Source organism: Canis lupus, chromosome 13 (genome assembly GCF_048164855.1).
Source record: "Canis lupus baileyi chromosome 13, mCanLup2.hap1, whole genome shotgun sequence".
In the NCBI taxonomy this organism is placed as follows: Eukaryota; Metazoa; Chordata; class Mammalia; order Carnivora; family Canidae; genus Canis; species Canis lupus.
Window position 1 is genome coordinate 50,547,270 of NC_132850.1, and position 18,910 is coordinate 50,566,179.

The 18,910-nt window shown below is 41.8% G+C and overlaps 1 protein-coding gene across 7 annotated transcripts in view; it reads right to left on the minus strand.

The window, feature by feature from the left end:
- The window catches only part of SH3D19 (SH3 domain containing 19), a 178,531-nt gene extending 163,309 nt beyond the window's left edge, over positions 1-15,222 (minus strand). For 4 of the 7 annotated variants that reach the window (XR_012006123.1, XM_072773606.1, XM_072773607.1 and 1 more), the window contains exon 1: positions 13,113-13,435. Coding sequence is in view for 3 of the 7 variants with exons in the window: in XM_072773606.1 (XP_072629707.1) it covers positions 13,113-13,224 (112 nt within the window). In the remaining 4 variants the exon portion in view is untranslated. Of the gene's footprint in view, positions 1-13,112; positions 13,436-15,008 lie in introns of those variants that run through there. The other 3 variants (XM_072773613.1, XM_072773617.1, XM_072773611.1) reach the window with 3 other exon arrangements.
- Between the last annotated feature and the right edge of the window lie 3,688 nt (positions 15,223-18,910).

Consider the following 18,910-nt stretch of genomic DNA (forward strand, 5'->3'; position numbering starts at 1 on the left):
GAGCATATGTCTTTTTTAAAGCTCTGCACCTGATTCCGATGCCTAGCCAGTGTTGAGAACCCTGGCATGGAGGTACAGACGTAACTGTAGGCATTGTGGCCCAAGGGCCGCTGTCCACATCAGCACCTGGAGCTTGTCAGAAACACTGACTCTCAGACTCCACCCCACGCCTATTAAATTAGGGATCACATTCTTATAAGTTCCCCAGGTGATCTGTAGATATATGAAGGTTTGAGAAACACTGTTTAGAGCTCCCATAGTTACAGAAATGTGAAAAATATCTCACACCATGTTATAAAGTTTCATATCAAGAAATTCAGCACCTGGAGCTTGTCAGAAACACTGACTCTCAGACTCCACCCCACGCCTATTAAATTAGGGATCACATTCTTATAAGTTCCCCAGGTGATCTGTAGATATATGAAGGTTTGAGAAACACTGTTTAGAGCTCCCATAGTTACAGAAATGTGAAAAATATCTCACACCATGTTATAAAGTTTCATATCAAGAAATTCTTTTTTAAAGATTTTATTTATTTGGCAGAGACAGTGCGTGCACAGGAGCAGGGAGAAGGACAGAGGAAGAGGGAAAAGCAGGGAGCCTGAAGCTGGGCTGGATCCCAAGACCCCTGAGATCATGACCTGAGCTGAAGGCAGACACTAAACCAAGTGAGCCACCCAGGTGCTCCTCTCAAGAAATTTTCCAAGAAGAAATAGGAATAGAACAGTATAAGAGGTAAAATGTTTGTGATATTAGGCATTTCACATTATTAAGCATCTAATAAAAGTAATATTCAAATGCAATTCTATTCCAAATGAATTCTTACAAACCACACCCTCCACTGGCAATAGTTATAACCTCACCTGAGAAACACAAATGTACTTTAGAATCCTAGATAGCTCCAGTTATCTCCACTGAGCTAGTGTGTGTTGAGGGGGAGTTCTTGTGGGGAAATAAAGAAATAATGGGTGTAGTGACAAGAAGGGATCATGTACATGCGTGGCTCCATGCTGGGGGGCCTTCCAGTTTTTTGTGAACATCTCAAGTTCCAAAATTCTGTACTAGTTCCAAAGGACTATTTGGAAATGATGATTTGTATTGCTAGACAAACTAATTCTCCACATGTTACACAAACCTTTTCTTCTGTGCCCCTTGTCCCTGGCCAGCTCTCAGAGAAAAAAGCATTTACTTATCTTTCAGTATAGGAAACAATGCTCCAGTACAATAAAGGCAGCCATATCCAACACAAATAACCTCTGAATCCTAAGCAGCAGCCCTGGATGATGAGCCCATTATAGGGCTCATCAGCAACGCAATTGTTAATCTGCTCATATGCATCAGAGTAGGGACAAAATTACCTCCTGTCACAACTTCCATTTATTTATTCCTTGAGAAATACTCTGACCTGGCAATAAGCAAAATGACAAAATCAGACAATTGTTTTCAGATTCTACAGGTTTCCTTTTCAGGACCCTTGTCCTAGGAAGGGATCATGACCCTCTTCAAGAACTATACATCACACAAGGGAACTTGGAAGTTCAAGGCACATTCCTTATGATAAACTTAAAAAGTAGTTAGAGAATGAATAATTCCCTTTCAAAAGTTGCAAAGGGGGGGGTGCTCTATGATTTTTCAGTGGTCACATTATAATAAAGAACAAAACAGCAACAAGAATCTAGGTATCCTAAGGTAACCTCATGTTTTCAAAATGCCTTATTAAGCTTGGTGGTAAGGGGAATAAGATCAAATTAGAATTTGTATCAGTCAGGAATTGCATTTGGCTGCTGCTTGTACAGACCTAAGATAATGATGGCTTTAACCAGTCTATGTTTTCTCAAATACAGGAGGCAGGCAGGCAATCAAAATCTCCTATGACGACTCTGTTGTCACTGGGAACTAAGATGCCATCTATTCTTCTGCTCCACCATTCTCAGTGCATGGCTTCCAACCCCAAGGTAACCTCATGGCCTAGGATGGCTGCTGTGAGCTAAACCTCCCTACTCCCTATAGGAGATGGAAGGAAGGGCAAAAGGATATTCTGTGCAGCTGAGTCCCCTCTTTAAAGAAAGCACTTTCCTAGAAGCCCCACTCAACTTTTATTTGCATCTTATTAGTGGATTGGCAGAAGTAGTTTCATAGGTGGGCACACTGCCACATGACTAAGGAAAAAAGGGAGGAATACTGAGTAGGCAACACTTCCTAGCTGTGTGATCTTGTGTAGATTCTTTACCCCTTCTAGGCCTCGTGTTCCTCAACTGTAAAAATTAAGGAATCGTCACACCTACCTCACCTCATAGGATTGGCACAAGGACTAAATGTAAAACAATTACAACACTACTGGTACCCACTGCACAATAAATATTAACTTCTTATTATTTGGTAATCCTAGTCCAGTGCTTTCCCAGATTCCTTTCCTACTCTAACTTCCTCTCCATATCCAAAACTGAAACAACTCATATTAGTCCTTTGTACCTGCTGATATTCTAGAATGAATGAGTTTTAATAAGAGGACACCTCAATCAGACCTATGTATTTCATGCTTTTCCTTTCTAATTATGAAATGAAAGTATGTGCTTGATATTAGCACACACCAGACATTTTGGACAGAATTAGGATTCAGGAATTGAACTCACATCCCCCACAAAGGCAGAATCTAAAGACAACCCCAAAGCATATGTTTAGACATCCTTAAAAAATGAGGGCCACAGTAAAAAAGAATGGAATCTCCCATGCAGAGGGATTCCAAAAAAATTATGTAGATATCCTTCCCTCAAGAAGTTAGAGCATTAATTCCTTCCTCCTTAAGTGTGGGCTATGCATGGTGATTTCCTTAACTTCCTACGGTATGGAAAGGGTTCTGGGGGTGGGTAGTTACCTTGAAGTAGAGAAACCTGACAAAATACTAACTCAGCTAAACAATCAAAATCAACAATGATAAATGATACTAATATTATGTACACTTAATATGCAATAAAAACGTGGCAAACATTCATACCTTCCCCAAACACTACACTCTAAACATGAGAAAAACATCAGACAAAATGCAAGAGTGACATCCTACAAAAATATCTGACCTGTAATCCTCAACACTGTCAAGGCCATCAAAAACAAGGAATATCTTTGAAACCATCAGAGCCAAAGGGGAGCCTAAGAAGATACAATAACTACATGTATCATGGTATTTTAGATGAGATCCTGCAAAACAAGAAGGAATTAGGTAAACACTAAGAAAATCTGAATAAAGTATGGATTTTAGTTAATATCAACATTGCTTAAGATGTAAATAATAGGGGAAACTGGATGTGGGTATATAGGAACTCTGTAGTATGTTTACAATTTTTCTATAAATCTAAACCTATCCTGGTGGCTTAGCGGTTTAGCACCGCCTTCAGCCCAGGGTGTGATTCTGGGGACCTGGGATCGAGTCCCACGTCGGGCTCCCTGCTTCTCCCTCTGCCTGTGTCTCTGCCCCTCTCTCTGTGTGTCTCTCATGAATAAATAAATAAAATCTTTTAAAAAAAATCTAAACCTATCCTAAAAAAAAATAAAATAAAAAATAAACAAACCTATCCTAAAAACCAAAATTCATTAAAAAAAAAAAAATGGGGAAGCACCTGGGTAGCTCAGTTGGTTGGGCATCTGACTCTTGATTTCAGCTCAGGTCATGATCTCAGGCTTGTGGGATCAAGCACTGCATCAGGCTCCGCACTCTGCAGGGAATCTCTTTAGGATTCTCTCCCTCTGCCCCTCCCCCTGCTTGTGCTTGCCCATGTGTGCGTACTCTCTCTCAAATAAATAAACCTAAAAATCAAAAAAAGATAAGATGGTCTACAGCCTATACCCCCAATGCTCTCCCATACACCCATTCCCTCCCCTGCCCCCCAACCCAAAGGCAAGCTTAGAGCTCCTAAAGATGAGGCCTACAGTTAATGAGGGACAGGAACTGATTTCTACCTCCTTGTAAAACAAGAGGGCAGGCTATATCCACTTCCTTCCCAACCTTAACACTTCTCTATGCCTGAAGCTACTAAACATACATTTTCATCTTATACTTAATTACTAACATTCCCATCACACCTATGTTCCTTACTATAAATTCCCTAGAACACATCTCCATGTTTTCCATTGCCGAAGTGGATCATCGCTTTTTCACTGAAGCTCGTATCTTGAGCCTACAGGATAACTGAAGCTAGTGTAACTGCTCTCCTCAGGTGAGGCAATGTCTTGAGCTTTGCACTTTTGGCTTCTCCCTCATCAATAGAGCACTTCACAACAAGCCCAGGGAAACCGACCCAAGATCTTATCTCATGCTCTGGCAAACTTCTATAAACCAAGTCAGAAGTTATTTTTCTTCCTATCTCCTAGAATCATAAAATGTAAAGTTGGAAGCCTCATCCTTTCAATTAAAAAAGTCAAAACCAAGGCCCAGAGAAATGCTTTAAAATGCCAGAGGCTAAAACTAATGAAGAGAGACTTGATTAAAAACCAAGTGTTCAGAGGATTAGTTTCAAAGTATCACTGAATGCAAAGCTGAAATAATCTAAGGGAAAACAAAGTATGTCGCACCCAGAATATAATGTGCCAATGAAGTTAGAAGCACTGATGAAGAGTGAAGTGTCAAAATTAAAAAAAAAAAAAAAATGAAGAGATGCATCCTGGTTAAAAATAGGATTTAAGGGGCACCTGGGTGGCTCAGTGGTTGAACATCTGTCTTTGGTTCAGGTCATGATCCCAGGGTCCTCAGATTGAGTCCTGCATCGGGCTCCCCGTAGGAAGCCTGCTTCTCCCTCTGCCTATGTCTCTGCCTCTCTCAGGAATAAATAAATAACATCTTAAAAAAAAAAAAAAATAAGATGTAAGATCACCAACTTACTCTGATGTGCCAAATCATTTTGAAAAGCAAGAATGAGCTTTTCATTTGTAATGATGAATAAAAGGCAAAGGGCACTACATGTTAAAAATAGTCTGTAGAGGGCAAGGAATGCCAAATGAAGAACTCTGCTCAGTCTTTGGGAGTCTTGTAAAATTGATGTATTTCTAAAAGATACATGAACTCCAAAGCAAAGCAACTACACTGGATTATGAAATGCTGAAGATGCAGGTTTACCTACTTTTTCTCCACCAACTGAAACCCCACAACTTCTCCCAAATGAAGAAAAATGTGGACTCAGGTACGTGTCAGCTGTTTTAACAATAACAAAAATATATGTAAATTAACACTAATAACTTTATAGGTATTTACTATTTGTCTAGCCATGTTCTAAGGGTATTGTCTATACTAATTTATTTAATCTTCAAACCCTATGCAATAGGTTTTATTAATATTACCATTTTACAAATAAGGAATGGAAGCACAGAGAGGTTAGGTAACTTGTTCAAGGTCACACAGTCAGTGAGAGGTGAGCCAAAAAATGAACCATGACAGTTTGGTTCTCTTGCTGAACTCCACTTGGTAGTCATCATGCACTACTTTATATTCTCATATATCTTCATTAAAGTGTATTAGCCTGGAAGACACAGATAAATTCCTAAAAATATATAACCTCCCAAACCTGAAGCAGGAAGAAATAGAAGATTTGAACAAACTGATTACTAGCAATGAATTTGAATCAGTAACCAAAAAACTCCCAATAAACAAAAGTCCAGGACCAGAAGTCTTCACAGGTGAATTCTATCAAACATTTAAGGAGGAGGTAAGTGGCGTCTGAGTGGTTCTCAGCCATTGGTTAAGCGTCTGCCTTCAGCTCAGGTCATGACCTCGGGGTTCTGGCACAGAGCCCTGCATTGGGCTCCCTGTTCTGCAAGGAGCCTGCTTGTCCTTCTCCCTTTGCCCCTCACCCTCACTCATGTTGTCTCTCTCTTGCTCTGCTTTCTCTCTCAAATTTTTTTTTTTAAATTAAAAATGAGGAGTAATATCTCTTCTTCTCAAACGATTCCAAAAAACAGAAGAGGCAGGAAAGCCTCTAAATTCATCCTATGAGGCCAGCATTACCCTTATACCAAAACCAGATCAAAACAAAAACAAATACCACTAAAGATGCTGAAATCCTCAAAAAAATATTAGCAAACCAAATCCCACAATACATTAAAAAATATCATTCACTATCATCAAGTGGGATTTATTCCCCGATGTGAGGTGGTTCAATATTTATAAGTCAATCAATGCGATATATCACATTCACAAGAGAAAGGATAAAAATCACATAATCATTTCAATAGATGCAGAAAAAGCATTGACAAAGCACAACATCCATTCATAATAAAAATCTTCCACAAAATAGTTTAGAGAGAATATATCTCAACATAATAAAGGCCATATATGAAAAACCCACAGCCAACATAATACTCAGTGGGGGGAAAAAACAACTTGCCTCCCCAAGATTAAGAACAAAGAAAGGCTGTCCACTCTCACTACTTGTATTCAACATAGTACTGGAAGTCCTGGTCACACCAATCAGATAACAAAAATAAATAAACAAACAAATAAATAAATGGCATCCAAATTGGTAAGGAAGAAATAAGACTTCCACTATTTGCATAAGACATGATACTGTATATAGAAAACCCTAAAGAATCCACCAAAAAACTACTAGAACTGATAAATCAATTTAGTAAGGTCATAGGATATAAAATCAAATTACAAGAATCTGTTGTATTTCTATACATTAATAATGAAGTAGCAGAAAGAGAAATTAAGGAAACAATCTCATTTATAATTACACCAAAAATAATAAAATATCTAGGAATAAACTTAATACAAGAGGTGAAAGACTTGTATTTCAAGAACTATAAAACGCTAATGAAAGAAACTAAAGATGATCCAAATGGAAAGATATTCCATGCTCATGGATTAGAAGAACAAATACTGTTAAAACGTCTATATTAGGGGTGTCTGAGCGGCCCAGTTGGTTAAGCATCTGACTCTTGATCTTGGCTCAGGTTATGATCTCAGGGTTGTGCCAACCAGCCCCACAATTGGCCCATGCCCAGTGGGGAATCTCTCTCCCTATGCCCCCCCACCTCATACATACATAATCTCTTTCTCTCTCAAATAAGTAAATTTTTTAAGTCCATATTACCCAAAGCAATCTACAGATGAATGCTAACCCTATGAAAATACCAAGAGCATTTTTCACAGAACTAGAACAAATGATCCTAAAATTTGTATGGAACCACAAAAGAACCCAAACAGTCAAAGCAATCCTAGAAAAAGAAGAACAAAACTGGAGGTATCGCAATCCCAGATTTCAAGATATGCTACAAAGCTGTAGTAATCAAAATAGTATGGTATTGGCACAAACACACACACACACACAAACAGATCAATGGAACAGAATAGAGAGCCTGCATATAAACCCAGGATTAAATGGTCAATTAATCTACAACAAAGGAGGCAAGAATACACAATGGGAAAAAGACAGTCTTTTCAACAAATAGTGGTGGGAAAACTGGACAGCTACATTAAAAAAAAAAAAAGTGAAATTGGACCACTTTCTTACACTATACATAAAAAATAAACTCAAAGTGGATTAAAGACTTAAATATAAGAACTGAAACCATAAAAATCCTAGAAGAGAGCACAAGCAGTAATTTTTCTGACAGTGGCCATAGCATCATATTTCTAGATATGCCTCCTGGGGTAAAGGAAAGAAAAAAAACAAAAAACAAAAACAAAAACAAAAAAAAAAACACAAAAACAAAAAGCATACCCATGCCCCACCCCCCACCCCAAACTATTGGGACTACATCAAAATAAAAAGCTCTGTACAGCAAAGGAACAATCAACAAAACTAAAAGGCAACCTACTGAATGGGAGGAGATACTTGCAAATGACCTATTCAATAAAGGGCTAGTATCCAAAATATATAAAGAACTTATACAACTTAACACCATAAAACAAAAATAATCCAATTAAAAACAGGCAGAAGACATGAATAAGCATTTCTCCAAAGAAGACCTACAGATGGCCAACAGACATATGAAAAGATGCTCAACATCACTCATCACCAGGGATATAGAAATCAAAACCACAATGAGATACCACCTCACACCTGCCAGAATGGCCAAAATCAACAGCACAAGAAACAAGTGTTGATAAGGACGCAGAGATGAATCCTCTTGTACTGTTGGTGGGAATGCAAACTGGTGCAGCCACTGTGGCAAAGAGTATAAAGGTTTCTTTAAAAATTAAAAATAGAATCACCATATGATTCAGTAATTCCACTACTGGATATTTACCCAAAGGATACTAGAACACTAATTCAAAGGGATGCATGCCGCTAATGTTGACTGCAGAATTATTTCCAAGATATGGAAGCAGCTCAAGTGTCCACTGATGATGAATGGATAAAGACATGGTGTATAATACAATAAAATATTATTCAGCCATAAAAAAGAATGAAATCTTGCCAATTGCAATGACATGGATGGCGCTAGAAAGTATAATACTAAGTGAAATAAGTCAAAGAAATATTGTATGATTCCACTCATGTGTGGAATTCCTGAAACAAAACAAGGGAACAAAGAGACAAACAAAAAAAGACTCTTAGATATAGAGAACAACAAAAAATTAGTGAACAAACTGATGGTTACCAGAAGGGAAGTGGGAGGAGAGGATGGGTGAAACAGATGATGGGGATTAGGGGAGGGCACTTGTCATGATGATCACTGCATAATACATAGAACTGTCAAATCACCCTATTGTACACCTGCAACTAATATAATACTACATTAATTATACTGGAATTATTTTAAACAAAATAAAGTGTATCAGCCTTATCTTCCCTAATTCTATGACATATTCTTTTAAAGCCGAGATCCTATTTTATAACTCTCTTTATATTTCCTGTATTTTCTATACAATTTTGCATACATTATGGTGATGAGGATAACTAGGCAGGTCTTTTTTTTTTTTTAAGATTTTATTTGAGAGAGCAAGAGACAGAGCATATGAGTGGGAAGAGGAGGAACTGAGGGAGAGGAAGAGGGATAAGCAGACTCCCCACTGAGCCCAACTTAGGGCTCTATCCCAAAGAATTTGGTGAACCCAGGATCTTTAAACAACATATAAAATGTATCTGTAGTTTCCACAGGACTTAAAAGAAGTCTCTTCAACTTTTTAGATAACTGCAAAGTCTAGGCCATATGACCTGGTTATGTCCCATGAATCAACTCAAAAAAAAAACTATAGTTTATGACTTGAAACACAAAACAGAGGTAACTGAGAAGCAGCTGTACCTACTACTTGTGTTATTTCAGATCAAGTCTTCTAGCATTTCTATGTTTCAATTTACTTGTCTTTAAAATGGGAATAACAGGGATCATGATCTGAGCCGCTTAACTGAGCCACCCAGGCACCCCTGTTACTCCCTCCCTCTCCCCCTGCTGCCACTCCCTGACTTGTGCATGCACTCTGTCTCTGTAAAATAAATAAATAAAATATATTTTTTTAAATAAGAATAACAAAACATACTCTTTCCCCTCAGGTTATTTGTAGGAATCAAGTTAAATGAGGCACTTCAAATAAACGTAAAGTATTTGTAAAATATAACAAGCAACATGCAGGTATAAACGGGGAGATTAATAGCAAGTGACTCTTATTAGCAGCCAGTGGGATAGCCTGGAAAAACATGGACTTTCAGGTCAAAAAGATGTGGATTCAAGTCTCCATTCTACCATTTACTAGCTAATGGATCCTGGATCCTGGGCAAGTTGCTTAAATATTTTTGAGCTTCAATCTTTTCAATTATAAAATGGAGAAAATAATACTGATCTCACAGGAAATAAAAAACACCTGATTCATGGTGAACTTGAATTTTATTCTGTGCCCTTATACTGACAATATGAGTTATTTTACTCAGAACACATGGGAAAAGTTATTGCAGTCCTTCCAGAGTTTACCATAAAGACATCAACATATTGAAAGAATAAATTTATATAGTATTTAATAAACACTACTAAATGCCTACCACTCTTCCCAGTGATCAGGAGAGATCTCAGAATTATGTATTCCCTGCCCTTTGGAGAAAAAATATAAAAATGTTATAAGTGAGCCAGAGGGTTTCAAACCCATTTGAGAGTCTGATGAAAGCTACGGCATCTCTCCCTAAAGAAAGCTAAAAAACTGTTAGGAAACAATCCAGGAGATAAGGAGAGTATCTTCATGACCTTGGTAAGTATTCTTAACCAAAGGAGACAGCAAGGGGAAGAGGGACACTAACTACAAAGAAAGATTCAAAAACACAACTATGTTAAAATTAAGAATTTCCACATTAAAAGAAACCATAAAAAATTTTTTTAAAAAAGTAGGCCCAAGTGGAAGAAGATATTTGCAACACAAGCAACCAACAAAAGTTAAGATTCCTTTGTAAGAACTCCAACAAATCAATAAAAAATGACAGCCAAAAAGGGTGATATATTTATGCAATGAAAATAAACTGAATATAACAATATGGATACATCTTAAAAACAATACTGAATGAGAAAAATATAACACTAAAAAATACATACCAGATGATACCTCTTATGAAGTTTTAAAATAGGTCACTAAAGAATATTGTATAGGGATGCATATGCATACAGATAAGACTGTACATAAAAGGAAAAAATAATCACAAGAGTCAAGAAAGTAGTTCCCTCAAGGAGAAGGAAGAGGCCATGACCAAGAGGGATCAGAGTTGGCTTCTAGAGAACTGATGATATTCTATTTCTTGACTTGGATACAGGTTACAAGAGTTTCACTTTGTAATGTATAGGTTTTATACACTCTTCTGAATGTACACTGCAAAAATAAACACACCTTCACAACCACACCTACATTTAGCAGGAAGAGGAGGAGTTCAGACTCCCTCAGTCCACAAACCCTAAATGTATAGTATCAAGTCAGGTGAGATCAAAGGGAAAAAATCTAGATGTAAAATCGTGGGAGAAGAAGGAAGCAGTGAGCACCGGAGAGGTGAAAGATTAGAAAGACAGCTGGTAAGCAGAAGAAACACTAAGCTTCTAGGTCAGTTCACACGCTCACTTGGACAGAGAACAACATCTAGCACAAACATAGCTAACAAATGCCCAAGCTTGGTAAGGAATGCGATGGTGTCTGAAAAACACTTAAATGAATGAGGCAAAGGAGGAGCACAGCTGGTAAAGAAATGTGAACTATTAAATAATGTATCCCCAAAGAAAGAAGGCCAGTTGTTGCAAGTTTAACCCTCTGCCCACTCCATAATATTTCTGCCTCTAACCCTTCGGTGGAGACGGGGCATATTACATGGTTAGAAACTGTAAACACTAATTTCTGAGTGAAACATACACAATGTCCTGTCTAGTGAATTATTATCACAGAACCTAGGAGAGTTTCTGCCAGCCATGGGATAAATATACATACTGCAACTGACTGATGAACATATAACTGGATCAAATCTAGTGTAACCTCCAGTACTCTTCACAGTACAGCCCATTGTAAGAGAAAGCGAAGCTTTTTGCTGAATAGGAATCCAAGGCGGCCTACACTGTTTAAATCACCAGTTTAAAGGAGGTACATCTTTGGGAAGTTTTTTCACTGTGTTCTTGCAAGAAATATTAATTCATATCCTGCAATTCCCCCATCCTATCACTAGTCTGGATTATACTAAACAAAACCATCAATTATTTTCAAAAAGACTGGTATTCACGCAGAAAGTCAAAAGGCTTTATTTTGATGGAAAGCTCTGTGATGGGCATCAAGAATTATTTTTAAGGTTCCAAGATCCTGCCAAAGGCCAAGGGCATTAAATTGACTATTTCTTTACATCCCACTAAACTCCTTCCTTTCATCCCATTTTGTATCCCTCATTGGTTCCCCACAGACTTGTTATCTTCTCTTAATTCTCCAACTTTCAGGTTAAGGGAGCCACACAGAGAGGCTTCTCCATGATTTGAGGGAATGTTTACTATGGTCCATTTTCTAAAGAGGCTTTAATGTCTCTAAATCTTTCTCAGTTCTCTCTCTCTCTCATCTCCCTAAATTTGTTCTTCCCTCCAGTTTGCAGAAACTTGGCTAATCCAGCTGGAACCAAAGGCCAAAGAATTTCCTCTCCATTATGTCTGACTGAAAAGCTGCCCCAGGAACAGAGAAGGGGTGTGGACCTACACTTACGACTGCGGATCAAACTATTGATCCGAGCCGCCTTCGTGCACCCAAAACCACAAGACCAATAATGTACCTCTAGACCCAGAAAGGAGTCTCGGTCCGAATGAGCTGCCTTTAGGCATGCTACATCCTGGACGGGGGGGAGGGGGGTCACGAAATAACTACGGCAAGTGCTACCGATAAGTGGGGAGCGCGGGCGGGGGGGGGAGGGGCAGAATCCAAGGTCCGAAGTTCAGGAGACACGAAACCAGACTCGACCCGCACGAGTTCGAGCTGGCGGCGGCCGCGCAGGCAAACCGCCGGGAGGCGTCGTCCTCCGAGCCCGCGGGACCCCGGGATCGCGCCCGGGCCTCCGGCTCCCCTAGCGAGAGTCACCGCGGCCGCCCGTTCACGCCAGGGCTCCCGACTTCGCGCGTTCGCAACGTCCGTAGTTCGCGCTCCAGGGCCACTAGCAGGTGCAACTCCAGCCACCCGCGTGGGTGTCCCGGGGCGCGGCCCGCGAGCCAGCGCGACCGCCGAGAGCCACTGTGCCCGCGTCCCGCCGCGCAAAGACGCCGGTGCCGGCCGGGGGGCGCTGGGGGCAAGGCTGCCGCCCGGGCAGGACCCGCGCGGCCCCGGGGCGCCCGACACCCCGACCCCCCCGCGCCCCTCACCTGCCGCGGGGTGGCCCGACAGCGCGCAGCCCCGGGGCGCCCCCCCCGCCTCACCTGCCCCACCTCCCGGCGCCCCTCACCTGCCCCCCTCGCCTGCCCCTTCCCCGCGCCCCTCACCTGCCCCCCTCGCCTGCCCCCTCCTCGCGCCCCTCACCTGCCCCCCTCGCCTGCCCCCCCCGCGCCCCTCACCTGCCCCCCTCCCCTGCCCCCTCCCCGCGCCTCTCACCTGCCCCCCTCGCCTGCCCCACGCGCCCCTCGCCGGCCCCCCTCGCCTGCCCCCTCCCCGCGCCCCTCCCCTGCCCCCCCCGCCTGCCCCCCCCCGCGCCCCTCACCTGCAGCGGGGTGGCCCGACAGCGCGCGGCCCCGGGCACGGCGCGGGCCCCCGAACTCGCGGCGCTCGCGCAGCTCCTCCTCCTCGTCCTCCCGCCGCCGGCCCTCAGCCATGGACGAGGCGCGGCGGCGCGGCCCCGGAGCGGCGGGGGAGCCGCGGGCCTCGGCGCGGGTCCGCGAGCACCGGGCGCCCCAGGCCAGCGCCCTCGGGCCGGGCGGCGGCGGCGCCTCCGGACTCCACCTGCAGCCCGCGGGCAGCGGCCTGGCTCGGGCCGGGCGGGCCTCCCCGCCTCCGCGCGGCGCACCCGCGGCCTCCGGCTCCCGCCCCGCTCCCGCTCCCGCTCCCGCCCCGCTCCCGGCTCGCCCTCTCGCGTCTCCCCTCCCTCCCTCCCTCCCTCCCTCCCCGCCCCGCGGAGCCGCGGCCGGGCCGGGCCGGGGCGGGGAGCGCGCGGGCCTCGCCCCCTGGGGAGGGGTCACGGCCTGGGGCCGCCCCGCAGCCGCCGCCGCCGCCGCCGCCGCCGCGCCCGACCCCGACCCCGACCCCGACCCGCGCGGACGGAGTAAATAAACGGGAGAGGAAGCGGGGAGAGAGGAGGCGGCCTGGCCCCTTCCTGCCCCTTCCCGGTATCCCGGCGTCAACAGGAAACCCATTTGCCCGACACGGAGACAAAGGAGGGGGAGGAGCAGCCTTCCCGCGGCTGCACCGGGACCCGCGGGTCGGCGGGAGCCCCGCGCTCCGGAGCACACCTGCAGTCCGGCCCGGCCCCTGGGCTGCACGCTTGTTCCTCTTTTCCTCCCACATCACCCTTGCAAACCGAGCCTCCCCAGGACACCGGATTTTAGGGCAGTGACATGATTCTGTACGACATTTTAACGGCGAATACATGTCAATATGCATTTGTCCAAACTCATAGCATATATAACACCCACGGAACCCCAATGTGAACTGTAGGGTTGGGGTGATGGTGACGTGTCAGGTGAGGTTCCCCAGCTGTAACAGATGGGTCACTCTCTCCTAGCCGCTGATGATGGGAGAGGCTGTGCAATGCGGTTATTTGTGAAACCCCAGTCTTCAGCTCAATTTTGCTGTGAATTAAAATATAAAGTCTAATTCTTTTTTAAAAAAAAATTGTTATTTCAGCCTCGCTGGATTCTAATTACCTTAGGGTTAGAAAGTGGCCACCATCCCTAGAAGGAAATGTATTTAAGAGCCATGTACCTGATTAACTGGAGAGAAATGATCTGATGAAGTGGCAGGAGCACTGGTGCTGGAGTGAGAAACTATAATTTGAAGCACTTAGCTATGAGATCTACCCTGTGAACGGTTTTTTCAAAAGTGAAATGTACGTGTAAGAAAGTTATTATGTGTATTTGTAGAGTGCACATCTTCCGTTCAGGACTTGTACATACACAGGTCCTCATAGAGATCCTGGAATCTCAGAAAAATACCCAAGCGACAAGCAGGAACATTGTCTGGACATGAACCTGTAGGAAACTCCCTGGTGGGATGAACAGGCCTTCATCTCCAGCCTCTCTGCTCTATTTCTGAGAGATCGTGAGAGTTCGTGATGTTCAGCATGTGAGAGAAAAAGAAAGAGAGAAAAGGGTCACTGAAAATAGAATTGCCTGCGTACCTGAGTGCTGTGTCTTTGCCTTTTCAACAGTGGTTGTGGCTGCGTGAGAAAACCTTTCTGCTTCTGGGCAGATAAGAACCACAATCGATTTTGTGGAATTGAGGTCAAATCCACAAGTTAAAATTTTATTATTGCATAAGCCATTAAATAAGTAGACATCTGGAGAATTTGAAATTAAACTAGGGGTGGGTAAAAAAGTTCTGGCCTATTGAGTTCTTCTAAGAGTTTGAGTTTACTGTCAGGGAAAGCCCATTTGTCACTTACCTTCAAAGATGAGGAATCACTCCAAGGTCCCTATTCTGACAACACAAACTTCACTAAAGCTGTTGAAGTCAGTCGCGCTGTTATTCAGATTCTTAGTGTGAAAAGGCCTGCAGGTGTTCTGGATCTTCCATCCAATCAGAGTCTTCAAAACCCACCTCCTGCTTTGGGAGTACAGGCTCACTTTACATTCAGCAAACATTCATGGGAACTATTGTGTGCCAAAAACCGTACTAGGTGCTGTGGGGAGCCTCAAAAGAAGGAAAGAAGTATTTACTTTCAGGCCTTGTGGTAGGCGTTTTTCGTATAGGTTTTCTCATTTTATTTTTAAAAAAATTTTTAACATAGAATATCCTGTCTTAACCAGTTTTTTTTTGTTTTTTGTTTTGTTTTGTTTTGTTTTGTTTTTGGTAGGCTTGACACCCAATGTGGGGCTTGAACTCATGACCCAGAGATCAAAAGTTGCATGCTCCACTGACTAAGCCAGCCAAGGTGCCCTGATTTTCTCTTTTTTTTTTTTTTTTGATTTTCTCATTTTAAATGAACAAAACTAATCCCTGTTCTCCAATGGCAGAGAAAGATTTATCCAGTTTACCACAAAATAAGCCAAACTTTGTTAAATTTTATAGTTGAGATATGACGTTAGATACAGTTGCCAAGATACTTCATTGGAGAAGGAATTATCTTTACAACTGGATATTCATGTGCTAAAGAATGAATTTGAACCCCTACTTCATACCATATCAAAAATTAAACAGAATCATAGATCTAAATGTAAGACCTAAAACTATAAAGCTCCTCAAAGAAAACATGGGATTGAATCTCTGTGACCCTGGCTTTGGCAATCATTTCTTAGGGGGACACCAAAACGTATAAATGACAAAACTAAAAGTAAGTTGGATCACTCTAAAATTAAAAACTTGAGCTTCAAAGGATATCAATTAAGAGACTAAGAAGACACCCCTCAGAATGTGAGAAAATGTTTGAAAATCATATATATGAAAAGGGGCTTGTGTTCAGAATATAATATATAAAGAACTTACAACTCGGTTTTTTTTTTTTTTTTAATTAGCCCAATTTAAAAATGGACATTCTTGCAGTGCCTGGGTGGCTCAGTCAGTTGAGGAGCCAACTCTTGATCTCAGCTCAGTCTTTTATTTTATTATTATTATTTTTTTAAGATTTATTTGAGATAGAGCGAGAGAACAAGCAGGAGGAGGTGCAGAGAGAGAAACAGCCTCTCCACTAAGCAGGGAGCCTGATGTGGGGCTCAATCCCAGGACCCTGAGCAAAAAGCAGACACTTAACCGACTGAGCCACCCAGGCACCCCTCAGCTCAGGTCTTGAGCTCAGGGTTGTGAGTTCAAGTACTGCATTGGGCTTCACACTGGGCATGGCACCTAGTTAAATAAATAAATGGACATTCTTCAAAGAAGATATACAAATGGCCAATAAGATCATGAAAGACATTCAACATTAGGGGATCGCTGGGTGGCTCAGCAGTTTAGCGCCTGCCTTGGGCCCAGGGCGTGATCCTGGAGTCCCAGGATCAAGTCCCACATCGAGCTCCCTGCATGGAGCCCACGTCTTCCTCTTCCTGTGTCTCTGCCTCTGTGTGTGTGTGTGTCTCTCACGAATAAATAAATAAAATCTTTAAAAAGAAAAAAGAAAGGCTTTCAACATCATTAGTCATTAGGGAAATGTAAGTCAAACCTTAATGAAGCATCACTTCACATCTCCCAGGATGGCTAAGATAAAGATATAGACAATAGTAAGTGTTGATAAGGATGTGAAGAAATTACAACCCTCACATTTAGCTGGTGGAAATGTAAAATGGTACAGCCACTTTGTAAAATATTATGAACAGTTCTTCAAAAAGTTAAACATAGGGTTACCATTTAATGTAGCAGTTCTACTTGTCAGTGTATACCCAAAAGAAATGCAAACGCATTCACACAAAAATTTGTGCACAAAAGCTGAGAGTGGCATTATTCATAATAGCACAAAAGTGAATACAAATGTTCATCAATTGGGCACCTGGGTGGTTCAGTGGCTGAGCACCTGCCTTTGGCTTGGGTCGTGATCCTGAGGTCCTGGGATCCAGTTCTGCACTGGGCTCCCCACGGGGAGCCTACTTCTCCCTCTGCCTATGTCTCTGCCTCTCTGTGTCTCTCATGAATAAATAAATAAAATCTTAACAAAAAACAAATGTTCACCAATTGGTGAATAAAGTGTGGAATATTCATTTAATGCAATATTATATAACCATAAAAAGGAATGAAGTACTGCTACATGCTACAACATGGATTAACCTTGAAAACATTATGCTAAGTTAAAGAAACCAGAGACAAAAGACTGCTATGATGTATGTATGATTCTGTTTATATAAGATGTCCAGGATTAACCTTGAAAACATTATGCTAAGTTAAAGAAACCAGAGACAAAAGACTGCTATGATGTATGTATGATTCTGTTTATATAAGATGTCCAGAGTAGATTAAGCCATAGACATAAAGTACATCAGGGGTTGCTGGGGGCAAAGGAGAATGGGGAATCGCAGCTAGTAAGTACAGGATTTCTTCTTGAGGTCATGATAATACTATAAAATCAGATAGTGGCCAAGGTTGCACAGCTCTGTGAATGTACTAAGAGATGAATTTTATGGTATGTAAATTATATGTCAATAAAACTGTTGTTTAAATATTTATGTATAAATATGCATATAGAACCACCATAAAAGCACAGAAAACAAAGAGCAGTGAGAGGACTGCACTCTGAAGTCATCATATTAAAGTAGAGAAACCAGATAGGACTTACAAGCAATAACAATTTAATCATATGAAAGAAAATCAAAGGTGTAGCCAACTAGCAACTAAATAAACATGCTGAAACATCCTACCCACCCGAGTAACACAAGAGCCAAACCCATAGAAGGACAATGTTAAGAAACTTGGAATGAAAACTTACAGACTAAGAGAACAAGATTCACCATCAAAGCTTTAAGGTGCTAAAAAAATTTGTTTTTTGTAAGAGAGAGCCCGATTTATAAAGAAAATGTTCTTCTCACTTTAGATATATAGCCTGTAACAAAATGGTAAATTAAATAAAATGCTACCAAAGAAAAGAATATGCTATATCAATACATATGTAGTACAGTGCTTGGCAAATAGATGACACAATAAATATTTGTTTAATGACACATGAATATAATTCCTTTTTTTCCTGCTGAATCACTAGAAGGCATAGCCTGAAGTTCTTTAACTTAAATAAAAAGTATTTGGAATTTAAAATGCACAGCTGAAGACCTCAAAAAAGAAAAAGCAAGGATGGACAGAGATGTATACAGTATCTTCAAAGTTTCATGTCTTAAAATATCTGAACCAAGTGTGTCAGAATTTTAAGATTTATTAAAGTATGGTGGTGGGTTTATGAGTGTGAATTATATTACTCTCCACACATTCTGTGTGTTTTTAGATTTTCACTATATTAAAAGAATTAAAAAGCAAAAAGCACAATATAGACCGTCTAGACTGACAGCTAGAGTTCATATTTTCCAGCACACTTCGTTGTAGGGCATTCTCCTACTGATCGATAGCTTGCTAAAATGTCCCCATTTCTTTGCCTCTCTCTCCCAATACTTTTTAATATGACTTTGTATCTCATTCAGCAAAAGGTGGTTCCATACCCTATGAAGGTTGGGCCGACTTTGGGATTTGCTTTGGCCAAAAGAATATGGCAAAAATGACACTGTGTGAATTCCACGCCTGGACCTCAAGAGGCCCTGCTTTCTTCAGCTTGTTCTCTTGAAAGCCTTCTACCACCATCGGAGCAAGCCAAGGTGAGCCGACTAGAGAAAGAGACATGCTGAAGGAGGGAAAGACCAGTTGTCCCAGCAGAGACCCATA